At 33.0% G+C, this 16,905-nt stretch overlaps 1 protein-coding gene and 1 non-coding gene across 2 annotated transcripts in view; one reads left to right on the top strand and one right to left on the bottom strand.

Moving 5' to 3' along the window:
• The first annotated feature begins 2,207 nt into the window (after window positions 1-2,207).
• Window positions 2,208-2,280, top strand: TRNAV-CAC (transfer RNA valine (anticodon CAC)). The gene has a single exon. It is a non-coding gene; the product is annotated as a tRNA-Val (tRNA).
• A 3,407-nt stretch (window positions 2,281-5,687) lies between these two features.
• Window positions 5,688-16,905, bottom strand: part of LOC147069950 (cubilin) — a 138,292-nt gene continuing 127,074 nt past the window's right edge. The window contains exons 8-10 of the mRNA XM_085949551.1: window positions 9,426-9,638; window positions 8,332-8,578; window positions 5,688-7,622 (exon numbers count right to left, since the gene is read on the bottom strand). Of these exons, the coding sequence (XP_085805677.1) occupies window positions 6,363-7,622; window positions 8,332-8,578; window positions 9,426-9,638 (1,720 nt within the window). The 3' untranslated portion in view covers window positions 5,688-6,362. The remainder of the gene's footprint in view (window positions 7,623-8,331; window positions 8,579-9,425; window positions 9,639-16,905) is intronic.

Genomic DNA, 16,905 nt, shown 5'->3' with positions numbered 1-16,905 from the left:
ATTCTCTCAAACCGTCTGCAAAATGTACTAGACGAGAACCAACCGAGAGAACAAGCCGGATTTAGAGGAGGATACAGCACTATGGACCATATCCAAGTCGTCAGAGAAATCATAGAGCGGTACCAGGAATACAAACTGCCACTATGCATGGGTTTTATAGACTATGAGAAGGCGTTTGATTCGATAAAGAAATGTTCAATACTCGACGCACTCAGAAAACAAGGAATCCCTGGACGCTATATAAATATTTTCAATAATATATACAGTAGCGCAACAGCATCTGTAAATCTCCATAAACCATCGCGCAGATTTCCTATCAGCAAAGGAGTCCGACAAGGTGATACAATCTCACCTAAACTATTTACAGCTACCCTTGAAGACTTATTCAGGCAACTTGACTGGAATGACAAAGGGATCCCCATAAATGGAGAATACCTGAGTCATCTGCGCTTTGCCGATGACATAGTAATTTTCTCGCAAGACTCAGAAGACCTCCAAAGCAGAATGCAGGAACTCGCTGAAGTAAGCAACAAAGTAGGTTTGAAAATAAATGTAACAAAGACGAAAGTCATGTTCAACTGCTTTGCAGGCCAAAAAGAGATCCTCATCAATGGCACTCAGCTCGAACAGGTGAAAAGCTACATCTATCTGGGACAACAAGTATCTATAGATGGATGTATATTTGATGAAATTGTTCGCAGAGTAAAGCTAGGCTGGAGTGCTTTTGGCCGCCTGAATAATGTCTTCAAAAGTGACCTTCCACTGTGCCTAAAGCGCAAAGTGTTCAACCAGTGTGTGCTTCCCGTGATGACATATGCGTGTGAAACATGGACCCTAAGTAAAAGAGAGATCCAGAAACTTAGAGTAGCACAACGTGGTATGGAGAGGTGCATGCTGGGCATAACGCGAAAGGACAAAAAGAGGAATGAGTGGATAAGGAAGCAGACAAGGGTTTGCGATGTAATAGAGTTTATTAAAAGCCTTAAATGGAGATGGGCTGGACACATAGCTCGAAGAAGAGACAATCGTTGGACAAATCTAGTCATCCAGTGGTATCCAAGAAGTACAAAACGTCCACAAGGTAGACCTAGAGGCCGCTGGATCGATGAAATGATAAAGTTCTGCGGAAGTACGTGGCAACGCAATGCACAGGACCGAGAGAAGTGGAAGCAACTTGAAGAGGCCTTCATCCAGCAGTGGATAGATTCAGGCTGATGATGATGATGATGAGGTAATATTTTGTTTAATGGGACCTGAAAATATCTCGCTCTACTACGAGTGAACGATGCTCAAAAATAAAAGTTTTTTTTTTTAATTTTTAATAATAAAAATCTATTTTATCGTATGTTTGAGGTCCCTTTTTACAACGTTTTTCTTAGCTCGTATTCTTATTTGTCCGGTGGTTCTTTGTCTGGTACAAATCTTGCAATCGATTTTTAACTAACTTCCCGACTAGCTAGACATTTAAAACTTTTGGAATATATCATAACACGATGCCAACGCATTTTTTTTAATACTTAAGCCATCTTTAAGTAGAATAGAATTCATTTTTAGTTAATTTTGTTTTGTATGAAAAGTTATTTCGATACCATTATTGGTTGCTAGGGGGTCCTAGCAACTAAATTATTAATATATACGTGTCAAAATGATATTTCAGTATTATTTCTATCAAGTACAAATTTTTTGATCGTTTAAGCTAGTCAAGTCAAGTTTATAATATGATTCAACAGAAAAACGTTGTAAATATACCTATAAAAAGTTCTTTTTATCTTGTAATTATTAAATCTTGTGACAAATCAATTGAGTCACGTTCTTTATTACTACACTTGCTGGCACTTGTGACGGAATAGGTACAAAAAATATTTATTACATTACTATTTGTATTAAAAAAACATTTCAAATGTATTTCTTCCAATGTTTGTAAACTGTTGCTATACCTACCTACTTTGATTATTTTTTAACGAGATTATTATGTTGGTCTGGACTATAGATAACATCAGTTGTTAAAATAAAGAACTACATACCACTATGTAATGTATTTGGAATTAAATATTTTTTTCTTTATAGTAATTTTATTATTGTCAATTACCGTTATCTCGATAAATTTATTTTTAAACACTTTTTAATATTCCATGTGAAACGTCGTTAAGTATGAGACGATAATAAAACTAAATAAAAATACGTACTTTTTATCACGACGATCAGCTGTTTCCGTAGTGTAGCGGTTATCACGTGTGCTTCACACGCACAAGGTCCCCGGTTCGATCCCGGGCGGAAACATTCCTTTTTATAATGTCAGATTAGACTATTTTTTCACAGGTATTGGTATTTTACCCAAACACTTGTGATTTTATCGTTAGTGAAAAAAGACTTTTTGACATTAAAATGATAAAACGTGTTTCATTACATTTTTATTGGTAAAAAATATTATTTAGGTAATATTATATATCAATTTTGTTTTGAGTTCATGTGTTTTTGATAAAAAGTTTGAATTGTTTTTGTATGTATAATTATTGACTTTGCAGTTTATTATTGAACAAAAATATATTCTCCACGTTGACAGTTGAGCAATCAGAATTGTTTTTACAGAAAAAAATAAATTGGCGTCCTACTTTTTATTTGTTGTTTGAGGTGGTTGTTCATTATTTTATACATTTGTCAGAGTTTTCTAAACATTAACAGACTGGTGTATTTTTTCAGATCCTAATTAATTTTCATCAGCTTCATTCCCCAAAACCATATTATTTTTTTAATTTTTATAAAATGTATATCTATTATTTCACTGTTTATTGTTTATGCCGTGAAATTAATTGTATTTATCTATTTTCCTTGTTTTTGGTGTCATGTTGTGAGCATCTTGAATTTATAATTTTGTATGTATTTTTCTGATTACGCTTTTTAAAATTGGTACGTTGTGAACGCCTTGAATGTTTACTTTGTAATATTTGCCTTATGTTATATCTATATAGGTATTATACAATATACATATTTTATTATCTTATTTCGAACAACACACTTGTTTTTTCGTACAAGGTGTTTCAAATAGATAATTAATTACATAGATTTATTTACATATTATTGTATATGTGTTTGAAATAATAGTTATTATGAATTTTCTCAATTACAGTTTTAGGTACAATCGGTTGTAAATAAGGTGTGTCCTCCATTTTTTTTTAAATTTTCTCAATGGTTATAAGTAGATATTTTGTCTAGTTTTCTTGTCTTATTTTGTTGTTTAGTATTTCGTGAGGCATTTTTATTTCGATTTCATAATTATTTTGTCTACACAGAGTTCCGAGAGCCTTTTTATAATATTAGGCAGTCGTTGATGACATGCTGCACAATTTACATAGACAGCTGTTATAGTCCTTCAATGTAAATTAAATTTGTTTAGATAGGCTCTCAGTGCACCGTGGCATGTAACTCCTGTTAGTATCATGTTACATTAATACTTAAATAAATTTGAAATTGAATTTTATATATTACTAAAACAAAACTAGAATGCGATGTTTGTTACTAAATAAGTATCTTGTAAAAAGTCATTTAAATGTTTGTCCATGTAGAAGCAACACGTATCACTACTTCTTCCTTCTAGTACTTATATACCAAGCTGATAAGAATCCGCTGGCGTAGTGTATTGAAGGTCTCACGATGCCAATCTTGTGGTGCTGTGTAGAGGTGAGTTGGAAATACTGTCACAAGTTTGTGTACTTAAGTTTCGGATGAAACTACCCATACTAAGTATGTGTTGCCCAATAAACTTGTTTCAAGAAACTTGAAACGTATTAGATGTTCGAATTCGAACGCATTCTATAATATCTGCGCCGTGACTCGCTATTCAGCGCTATTGATATTAAATGCGCGCGAGCGAGATATCATGATACACGTATGTCTAGCCGTGATATTATACTCAACTGTCATTGTTCTCCCTTTCTCCTCTGTTGTAAAGTTGGTATAGTGAAGGACAGAAATGGTCACGTGTTCGTTTTATAGGATACTTTTGAGTTCGCTTTAGGGTTTTAGGTTTCAGAGTTTTTGGTTTCAGTTGAGTATGAAACTTTATCGAGTCCAGGAGTTCGACGCATGGTATGAGATCTCGCCGACCGCTAGCTAGTTCGTAGTCTTGCCACGTATGAAATCATCGCTTCGGCGTCGCTACTCGCGTATGTTTAGTATGCGACGGGTTTTATTTTAGTCTTAGTTGAGTAAGACATTTACATCGAATTGACGTCAGTCGCAAGCCGGAATAACGGAGTTCTGATAACGCTAACTGACTACGCGTTTATCTGGTTTTGTCACGTCAAGTTTCTCGATTTTTTAGTGTTATAATTGTAATTTGTGATTGTATAAATGGATAACTACTGAAACATGAGTGACTAGCGCCACAGTTCCAGCTGTACCTGTCTCGAAAATGGGACATTTCAAAAAACCGACGTATTTTTAACGATTCTATTAAAGCTGATATTTCAAATACTAGTAAGTATTTTGGAACAAGTTTAGATACCAAGTATTTTTTTATACTGGTAGTAAGTATACTTAGTCTTCAAAATCGACCAGTTTTCCCACCTCTAGTGCTGTGTGTGTTTATTCCTGTAGTTAATTTTATTTATATTTAGGCATTATTTATCCCATCCAGCCTCTACACGAGTAAGATCATTAAGGGAAAAGACAATCACAAGGTAACACAGATTGAAATAAAAATCTCCAAAGCTTACCTCAAGATATGTTTTTAATTTTGTAGTAAAGTTTCAATAGATTACAAAAAAATCTTCAATGTTTTTTTTGGTTCAAGATATTCTTCACTAGTAAAATTGAATATTCAAACAAAATCACTAATAATAGTTGCGAGTACCAGATAAATTATGCTCAAATTTAGCTTACCAATAGAATTAATATGAATTATACAAATTATATGTAGCTACACTTATGTAGTTAGTGTAAAAGGAACATAATAATATTAGCATTTTTTTTTTGAGATAGCAACACAATAAAGAAACTTGGATCATTATCAATTTTATATTGTCTAAACAAACAGTACAGTTTTATTAAAAATCGCTTACGTCTTCATTTCGTATTAAGTATTATTTAAAATATTATACACACCATTGACAATTTACTTACTAGTGGACACTGCATTTGAAACTCAAAGGGATCTTCGTAAACGATCCTACTCATATACATGTGGATATGCACAAATTTATTACTTCGGTATACGAAGATGATTAAAAATGATCATCCAGCATTTTTATCAGATTATGTTAACGTACGAGTATCAATAAAAACAATGCATATTGTACGCAGTGGAGTAGTAGTGAAACAATCACAAGAAAACTGAGCAACTAAGTGGAAGCCAGGGCCTCACGCATTGGACGACGAGTACCAAACTATTTTACATAATTATTGAAATAATGGTGCATATTGGAACAATTCCTCGTTTATGTATTTGATGTATTCTGCTAACAAATCTACTTTCATTTGGAGGTTTTTTATGAAAACTGTCAGTGTCTATAAGTAAGTTAATGTTCACGATAGATATACGTTTTCCGTTAGAAAATATATATTGTTTTACATATAGGTAACTGAAATTATATTTTTTTGTACCTACATACTAGGTACTTATTTCGATAATGTTGACAAAGAATATAATATTATAAAAAATGTAAGTATTCTACAGTTTTAATTATCAATGTATATTTCTTTGATATTATTAAAAAACACAGTTAAGAAATGACTAATAGAAAAGAAGCATTTACAATGAGACATTAATTATTGTCCATAGTAAAAATCAAAAAATATGAATTGGCAGAAAAGAAATTGTTGATCAAGAATGATTACATTGAAAAAACACAATATACTAGAGATACGTACAACGTTATTTTTGATTCCGGATTTAATAAACACGGTATCTCCATAAGAGTGAATAAAGACGATTTTCCATCGCGAATTTGCCTTGGGTGTGTAGAATCCTTCAGTATGTTTCTTCAATTTGATTAATATGACACATTTAAAAACGAAGTAATATTATTATCATGTTTATCATACAATTATTATAATATTATTAACAATTATTAACAGGCACATATTGTAAAAAGACCCTCGAGTCGATTTACAAATTCAATAAATGTCTTCATAGTCTTTTTCAGTTTGTTCACACATCGTATTGGAATGGAATATTCCTTATTGGGAATAATCCAAAATAACACTTAGTACTTTTTCGTAAACATGGACGTCTCCAGTTGTATCTGATGTCAATGCAGACTCCAGTCATACGCGGTTGCACTATTTTCCCTACTGTACTCTCTATTGTACGTAGATGTAGAACTAACGTGGCAGGGAGGTCCCGACTGGAATTTAGCCTCGTGTCAGTAGCTCACGTCCGTTTCATTGGTTGACCTTTTATGGCAGCACATTTTGCACAATACTATCAAGCAAGCTATACCTAAAATAAGTCCTCCAAATGCCCCCAGACCTATTCCCATCCAATTCATTGCGACAACACTTTCTCTTCTGCTATTACAAATCTCTGGAGACTCGTCACTCAATAATTCCAACATTTTTCCAGACAATTCTCCAGTATAGCCAATCTTTTTCAAATTCTCTTCAATATACAAAAGCCTTGCCTCTTTACTGGCTTTTGTGTAACTATAAACGTTTTTATCTTTTTGATCAGCAGTAGAATTTGGACAATTTACTACACCATTACATACGAGTCTTGCTGGAATACAGAGACCATTTTCTCCTGGACACAGAAAATCACAGACTTCTATAACTCGTTTATCTGTACCAAATTCAACATTATATTTTGCATCTATAGAACCTCCTTCAACAAGTCTCGATGTTTGAAGGGTTCCATCAGAATTTCTTGGCAAATGGAATAATTCTGTCCATGCTAATTTAAACGCCGCTCTTGTTGGTGAAGTAGAACTTGAGAACTGAATTCTTATAGCTCGTGTATCTTCATGATTTACAACCGTAGAATCATCCATTGACTCCATTCCGAGCTCACTTGCAGATAAAATTGGTAATTCCTTCGCTAATGACACATTTTCTCCGCAAATTGAAATATACGGGTCCAATTGACCCGGAAGATAGATGTCTATCTTTCCATCATCACAACTTCTCGACGCAAACTTGATCTTATCGAAATGAATCCAGAGATCTCTATCTCTATTAATTCTAAGATCCCAAATGCAACGAATATCTTTTGGTGGGTCAGTATAACCAAGAGCTTCAATGAAAGGGAAGAGTATCTCACCATCAGCGGTTGCTTCAATGGTAGCTGGACCACAAAGAGGTCCATGGATAAATTCATAACTTGCTTCAAATAGCGGTGCCTGATGCTTAAAATAAGATGAAGCGGCATGAGCACTGTCAACAATCAACTGAAGGTTTAGCTGCTCACTTGAAGATATGACCTGGAAAGGCTTGTTGGCAGAAATAAGTGGTGCATGTTTGGTGCAAATACATGACCCAGCACCTTTCTGCATAACGGCATGAAGAGGAGTAGGCGTACGTCCCGCAGTCATGTTCTGAGCTGTCGCTGGGAGGGGTTCCCAAATCACTAACTTATCAGCACGGTCTTCGTAGCAGTTTTGGCATGGAATTGATGCGTAAGGATGTTCCTGTTGAAGAGCATAAAAGTTGTATTACATAACATGAAATAATATTTAGGTACATTAAATAAAATAAATCCAAAACTATCGAATTGCGGTGAACATTTTAGATACGTAACCCTAATGAGATTTCTAAACCCATTCGAGACAATTGGCGCCAATTTGACGCCGCTGTTGACCAAATGATTTTGGACAATCGGCATCAATTTGAAGCCGCTAGTTCTTGAAAAAAATGTTTTATTTTTTGCTTTTAGATATTATACTACAAATACATTTTTACCTACAAAATTTTTTTTTTTTTTTATTTTATTTCAAAATTGTTTGAGTTTCAGGTGGACAAAGTTCTAAGTGAATTTATGATATATGAAATTAACAATTAAAAACTAGTTTTACCGTGGTTTTATTGATAGTTACACCATAGCAGTACCATCATTGATATATTCAATTAAAAAAATAATTGAAAACATTCAGAATTAACAAAATACAAGCGTTCAAAACTTCAACAGCCCATAACTTTTTTGATGCAGTTGTCCACTTAGAACCCTGTAGTTCTCGGGTCGCGATTAGGTATAAAGTTATATCTATATTTTTTGACTATTTATTAATAAATATGACTTTTTATCTATAAGATAAACATATCATATCTGAGCTGGTGTTTATTTTTAATATGCATGTTAAATAAATAACAGTAAAGTTTTAAAAATATAAAAAAACTTACTTTAAAGTTTACATTGACGATGTTGAGTATAACCCTGGCAAAGAGTCGCTTGTCGGTGACAAATCTGTATAAGCAGCTGACGTCGCGACCTGGTCGCTTGTAAACCAGCGTGTTGGCAGGGCTCCTGAGCAATCCTCTGGGAGTCCTCCAAGAAGCCAGTACTTCATCGCAACGCGTGCCGACTACCGGCTCGCCGTACCGGGTGTTATTGAAGAAGTCGTAGTGAGCCCAGTAATAGAGTGACGATCTAGGAAGAAACATCATTATTCAATAGACTATCGATGAAGAGTACATACATATGTAATTAAATAGTTAAAATAATATATCGCACATGTATTAGAAAAGAGACCTAACTCAAAATTTGTCGATTTTCAGTTATCACCACCACTGGAACCTCGCTAGCGCCATCTACATGTGCGTATATGTGAAAGTAATTTGTTTTATTTTTTATCCCTAGATTTCACAAGTGTCACTTTTCCACTGGGCCATATTTGACGTTGTGTGAATTTTGAACAGTGTCATTTTTTTAGTTGCGTCGCTTTTCCAGTACACATATGTGAGAAATATTTTGAAAACGTGAAGTGGTTTATTTTTATTTTTGTCTCATTGTTTTTAAAATACAGAGAATCAAAGATCGAATAAAAATTTTAATGTCTCTCCTGAATAATTGCAAATTTTGAGTTAAGTCTCTTTTCTAATACATGTGCGATATGCTCATATAAATTAACATTATATCACAAGTACGTCCCAACTTCAAATGGACCGTGATCTAATAATATCCAGTATCAAAACTGGAACTGATCTACCAGGGAACTCAAAAATAATGGGAACTGAAATACCTTACGGGTAAGGAAAAGCAAGCAACCGATCTCGAGTAAGGATGAATACTTATTAATTTAAACACGTGTCAAGAATACGTCGAATACTGAAAACTGCTCTCGGTTTATGCATTGACGCTCATTTATAATATTGGTGTATTACACACACTATTGCACGTCTATAAAGTATGGACCATTTTCGTAGGACACTCACACATTTAAAACCTTGTCAAAAAAATTGTCATAAAATACGAATGTGTTTTATTAGTTTCTCACCCGCTATAACTGCCTGTCTTGCTCTCAAACCTCACGAACAGCGAACTTCCCGTGGAGACGAAGTCATGTTTTTCCATCGCTTTGGAGAAGGTGTCGCAGAATGTCTTAATGATCTTCGAGTCATCTGGCCACGAAGCGTCGTACAGCGTCAGACTTTCACCGCAGTCCCCGTCAAATGGCTGAATAGGCGACTCGATACGGTTTATTCGGAAACTGTGAAAAAAGAGTAAAAATTACAATTACATTGATATTATTCTAACCTAAAAGTATAAAATATTGTTATTTTAATTATAAGGCAAGTGAAATGAGTAGCTTAGTATCAAAGTGGGACATGAGCCATTTACAAAATTTTACAGGAGACTTACAAACATGTGTGAAAAGTGTCCGTTTTTCATATAATATACCAACTTTAAACTCAAAAATCTCTATGAAAACCACCGTTTTTTGATACTTTTGGTGGATTTTTTGAAAAGAGCATCACTTGCACTACCATAATCAATTAAAACATGAATTTAGTGGGAGGTGGCGTTTATCCCACTTTGATACCAAGGTACTCAAATATATTGTGAATATATTCTAGAATCACAACAATAAATGGGAACAGGTAAAGAGGGTGAATACAATACAATAAAGTGGTCAAAGGTTTTCCACGTCATTCGAATATCAGGTAATTGATGGATAAATCATAGTATTATCCAATGGTACGTATACGTATCATAATTTAATAATTATGATAAACATAAAATTAAATTCACTAAATTAAAATTAATTAATTAAAAAATCAAATTAACATTAAACACATTGATTGCTGACTAGTTAATTACCACATTTAAATAACATGCTAATTATATCGAATGACCACCTAATCGTTACGCGCTAGGCACGTCTTTTGCGTCCAATGTATTAAGGTCGTTGGGTTCATATGTTCCTCTCTCTCAACAACAATGTGTATTTTCCATACACTATTAAAGGTAGTTATTAACACTTTCAGCCAGGCAGGTTTTTATAAATCTAACCCTATTCCCGGACAAATTTGAGTGAAATTGGTTATTTATAGTAAATAATGTAATCTTAGTTTATTGGGTTATTTATGGGAATATTTAAATGAAACTTGCAAAAACAATAGAAAACAGTTAAATAATTTCGAATAGTGTAATATTTTTTGCCAACAACCTACTTTGTGCAGAGAAACATTACACTCTTTACATGTGTACCGAGTCTCGCCTCTCTTCTTCATCTTGGTACATTCCTTACATACCCTTGACGAGTATGCCTTCTTCTGTGTTGCTAGAATCGTCTGTAAGGTATGTCTAGATATATCTCCAGATAATCTGACGGGCAAATCCAGCATCACATTACGCCTCGGAGCCGGAGAAGACGAGACATCGTTACCAGAGGACAGTAATAAAGTAACAACAGATTCGGGTTTCGTTTGCGGTACCGAGCGTGTTAAGTAGTAAAAAAATATTTCTTTGAAACTTTGTACGTAGTACTGCACGCTTCTGTTCTGCTTCTTTAAATGGTGAAACTTTATAAAATACATGTTTTTGTTGAGAAAGTGAACCCAATGACCTTAAGTGCGTGGTTGAAAAAGGCAACGAGAAGAAAAGAATAAAGATGCCTTCTTCCAGTGGTGGAACGCGATTGATTATAGTAATAAATGTTTAGCGGGTCTCCTTGTAAAGGAATGAGACCGCTTTAGGAGGTGACCAGGAGTTGAAATGAGTCCAAATCGGATTGGCGTTGCACCAATGAATGGAGGAGCGATTTTTTATTGCAGCGTAAACAATTGGTACAAAAATTATGTTACAAGAGTTTTGTTACATTAGTTATGATACTATTCCAAGGTCCGAGGCTCAGTGGATGAGATGTTGTGCGTAGTGATACAGACACTGAGATCTGACACGAAAATTACTGATCAGACTTATATTAATATTGATACTATGACTACTGAACTGACTAAGCTTAATGTTGATACTGAGATTATACTATCAACTATAACGCGCTATGTATACAAACTACATGACTATTTGGTAAATTACGAGAGTCATTGTTGATATCGTTTGCGATTGGGAAATCCGCTGGCCTCTGCATTATTGCAACTTCGAGCGTTTCAATGACCTAGGCCGAGGCATTAAAACCCTATTAAAGAATGTCACACGTGTAGAATATGATGACTGTAGATGGGACGATTATACGATAATTAAATGCTTTGCTAATTCTTACATTGTCGAAATAATGCTGACAAGGCCATAAATAATAAAATTATTGACTGCTACAAATTTAATATAAACCGTTCCCTTTCTGAGGTCAGCGACTATCAGAACAATCTTTGCCCTATTATCTGCTATCTGAGACAGTTCAGTAGAGCCGCACTCAGTCAGAAAATTTACTGTCGCCCTTTGATTTACCGTTCAAATAACAAATTGGGGAATATTGTACATTTTTTATTGTCTCAATCTTTTACTCTAAATACAACATGAACATGATATTATATTCATTAAAATCAGCATTATATTATCAATCTTTTTGTTTCCAATAGAAAAGATTGTTACGCACTGTATATTTATGTATATTTTGTGATTTATGTGTGTTTCACTACTTATTTGCAGAAATAAAATTTTTCATACATTTTTTTTGTACGAAGTCAAACAATATATCTTCATTATAGTTTCCATGTCAGATTTAATCAACTATATTTTCCGAACATAAGGATGTCAACAAGAATCCACTCAAAATTCATACATCTTTGAAAGTTGTATTATTATTACGAGAAAAAACTGATTGCCTTTTCAAAGTCTTCTCTTTGACTATCATTTCCCGTTTACAAACATTTTTATGGAGCATAATATGACATCAAATATATGAAAAACTTATCCCTCTAGAAAAGGATATGATGCCGCGTTTTTTGAAAGGTCGTATTTTAAAAGGATACATAAGTGTCCGCACATGGTGGAGCGAAGCGGTGAAGCAGTGCGATAATGGTTTTCTCTTTCTTTCTGGACGCATAATAATAAATAACCGAGCGGTACAGGTCTCTCAGCCAGAGTTGAGGCAAGCAATATAAAATTAAAATAGCAAATTAACATAGCCTAGCAAAAAAAACAGATATTATGAAAGATTGTGTGTATCGATGCATTTCTGAGGCAATGGGCATTGTACGACGTCTACGAGAAATAGCCGTTTGTCTTGCTTACACCTACTTATTGTACTTATAGCGAAAAGAGGACAACATACCGTCACTATAGGATCGCTATGGTTTGTCGAATATCCGTTTTTGTTGAAATTTACCTTTTAATGCATATTGATTTTTTTGTATCTAAATGGACCAGAACCATCATTTTCCTTAAATTACATTGTAATGAATACATAATTCATATGCTGTAAAAACAACGATTTAAATACTTCCACGTATTTAAATATAGGATAATGCAATTTGTTTTTCGTCTCCTGAACATTTGACATTTGGTCTATTCAACAAACCAATCCTACAGCGATGATTGATTTTCTGTTTGTAAACAATGCGTCTGTGTGAGTATTGCTTCGCCTCAACTTAAGTTAACACATCTATGACATACTATCAGCTTATAATGTAGTGGGTCCCAGAGCAGGCAAATTTAAATGTTCTTTTTTGAATGTGTGTTTTGATCTAATAGGTTGAGAAAGTCGGTCACATTCATTTCTCTTAATATAACAATATTATATTCTTAAAATTGAAAATGCTGATCTAATGTAATGTGTGTGGGGAGATAAATATGTTTTCCTCAGTGGCGCTAACTGTCAATTTTATTTTTCGTTGAAAGACATTGTATTAATTAAAATAAAATACAGTTTATGTAGAATAGGTAGGTAAATATTACTAAGGGAATATTGTCAAATATTTTCAGGCGGTATCTAGTATTAATACTACAACATTAAATGGGACAAAATTGCCATATTGGAAAAACAAGAAAAAAGATAATACAGAATATACAAGACATTGAAAAGAGGGAGGATTTTATAATTATTTATACCATACTTAGACTATAGATACATCTAGACGCCACCCATTGCATTGCTAAATGAAGCTGCGCGCCGTGCGTTTGGTTTGTAGGCGAGCGAACGCATTTGTATATTATAAATGTTCGAGATCAAAGAACATTTCGCTAGTGCTCGCCTAAAGTGCTCGCACTAGACGCCCAGAATTAAAATATATTTCTCTATTTTTTTACGTTATATAGTATTTTTAAGCGGTCAAAATGCAACCATTAGATAAAAATATCCATAATTCAAGTTATTTTAAAGAAACACGGTCACTTGATATTAAAATATATAATTATTTACAAATAAATTATCACGAACATGTATAAACTTACCTATGAAACGTAATACCATCTTCTTGCTTATCAGTACGGCTACCACATTTTAATACAGCACACATAACCATCTTTTCTACTTAATTAACTAAAAATATTTACCACTGACTTGATGTTTAATACAAAAAATATCAATTTTAGTAAGACGCGCTAGCAGGTTATCGACGCTTAGTTAACGGCCCACGTGCTCGTCATAGGTCAAAATTGAGTTTGTATTGTATTTTCAAACCATGATCCTGGACACTCCTTAAACGTTGTAGATAATCTATTTATATAATTTTAAAGCCTTATTATCCAATATAGTTATTTTAAACATTTGATGACTGTATTAAGTATTTTTGTTACATAAAATAGTATTCTTTTAAACCTCTCGCTCTAATGTTTTAGAATATAGTCATATTTCGGTACATAACTGTACAGTGGTGTTAAGATTTTTTACATTTATTAATTTTTAACCGCATTTATAAAACCATTAGTATAATTTATTACGAGATAATTTTTGTAAAATATTCACGATAAAAAATTATATTGATAATCTCTGTGATCCCAAATTTGATAAGAATTAGGCATTTTATTATTCAAAAAACCGGCAAGATTAACACATTTGAAGATAATTTTAAAGATACTCATTATAAGCTATGTCTTTGATTATTCAAGTGTGATAAACATCTTATGAATAATGATTGCTTTATAATAATTATTGACCTAAGAATAAGGTAGTGTTTTTTTGAAATAAGCCATTTCTTTTGTCATTCCCCAGTAGTTAAGCTACAGCATACGGCCGTAGCCATAAATTGACAAACTATAATTAAAGTAGGGAGTAAAATGATATTGACGCGCGTGTTTGAACATGTACCGTTTAAAAAAAAATAAAAAAAATTCGGTTACGTACAATTTACTAAAAATTACTAAAACATCTGTAAACCTTTTATCTTACTCAAGCGCGTGTCGCAGAGATTATAAGGGTGCCGAATACTTTCTCACTCGCACTTGTGCATCGTTTTTGTTCAGGCCTTGATACCATAAGTCAATATTATTGTAGCTTGTTGATTGTGTAAAAATTTTACCTATTTAACGTATCAGATTTTCAATTGTGTTACTCAAAAGGATGAAAACGCAGTTGGGCGTTTAGTGACGGATATGCCCGATACACTGACTGATTTAGAGGCTCCCTACGATAATAAGTCACAATCTATATTTTATTTTCTAAATTATAAATGTTGGAGTTTTGTTATGATTTGGGTAATATTTCACATCTTAGTTTGTGATAAATCCCCTTAATTGAAAGAAATATTTTTTTCTAAATTTTGATATAATATAATAACTCTTGTTTTAGCTCTTTGGAGGCCTCTTTTAAATTTTCTGACAGATCCGTTGCGTTACTCCGCTGGGGAAAGGTTTTAATTAGTATACTTATTAAATTTTCAATACAATCTCTTTATACAGACATGCAGCTAAATTTGAAGCAAATGTATAAATTATTAATCTCCCAGATTAAAAATATATTAAAAACAAGTGAAGATCATTTCAATTAATATTAAGAACATTATTATACTTATTTCACTTAGGGGTCTAGTCGATAAATATGTAAGTACATAATATAATAATTACAAGATAAAAAGAACTTTTTATATACTTACCACGTTTTTAAATTTTCTGTTGAATCATATAAACTTGACTTGACTAGCTTAAACGATCAAAAAAAATTGTACTTGATAGAAATAATACTGAAATGTCATTTTGACATTTCATATTGATTTCCATAGTAACGCACGTATATATTAATAATTTAGTTGCTATGACCCCAGTCCCTGGCAACCAATAATAGTGTATTGGATTACGGATTTCTTCCGAAATAACTTTTCATACAAAACAGAATTAACTGAAAATGAATTCAAATCTACTTAAAGATGGCTAAAAGTATCAAAAGAATGCATTAACATCGTGTTCTGATATATTCTAAAAGTTTAAACTGTCTAGCTAGTTGGAAAGTTAGTTAAAAATCGATTGCAAGATTTGTACTGGATAAACAACCACCAGACAAATAAAAATACGAGCTAATAAAAACGTTGTAAAATTACACTACTTATTTGATGTGATGTCTAAGAAAGCATGGTCAATTTTATTGCGGCACCTAGTTACTATTAGAATAATATTATAATTATATAGCTACACTTATTATTTAATTATTATCTGTCATACATCTATTTTATTGTATGTGGTCTATTAATTAATTACCACGTGTAATGATTTTTTTCCAACGATTGACATCTTGTATTAAGTTACGTTGCAAATTATAATAAGTAATACTTTTAATTTTTTTTCAACATTTGGTTTTATTTCATTATTAAATAAAAGCGCCGTACATATATCTACCAAATTGTTTTATTATTTTGTTTTCGCTACAGGAATAAATAATCAAAATATTTTTTTGACTTGATGATCAAAGTAAGTAAATCAATCATAGTACATGACAGCGGTTGTAAAAGTAGCGTTCATTCAACGCTACGCTCCGCTTTGTACAGTCACTAATGGGGTGATAAAAAAGGGTTTCGTCTCTTGACTCAAGGGCTGAAAAGGTTTTTCAATGATATACGCTAAAATCATAATCGTATGTGGGTATGTAATAATAATATTGGTAGGATGGACTGCGAACCCACTTCAAAATACAATGTAAATATTTCGCAAATGGAAAAATGGTTCGTGCCATACACATACTTTCAGCAAAAAATGGTTGAATGTATTTTGACTCTTGAGTCTGAAACTCGGAAGGAAGTTAGGCACTTAACGAGAGAATAGTCAAAACCATAACATAACATCGGATAAATATAAATTAGTTATTGAGTGTGTTTGTGACGCTATTCAAAAGTACTAAGTATCTAATTATTTCGTTTTTTTTTTTACTTCCACAATACACCATTTCACATTATACTACATATACTACTTTTAAAGTTTCTCTCTTGTACCCACCGTACATAGCAGTGGCGAAGGGTGACTTTTGGAAAGAGGTAGGCTGTGGAGATCTGATAAAAAGAGCACACTTGTCAGGTATACTTACGAGAATAGTACGATATTTACAACTAATGAATAGGTATACACTAGTAAATGACAACGATACACTAATT

This window comes from Rhyacophila brunnea, unplaced genomic scaffold (assembly GCF_057557595.1).
Source record: "Rhyacophila brunnea isolate RB1 unplaced genomic scaffold, BYU_Rbru_1.0 scaffold_22, whole genome shotgun sequence".
NCBI lineage: Eukaryota > Metazoa > Arthropoda > Insecta > Trichoptera > Rhyacophilidae > Rhyacophila > Rhyacophila brunnea.
Note: the sequence above shows the minus strand (reverse complement) of the source record. Positions and strands in the feature narration are given on the sequence as shown.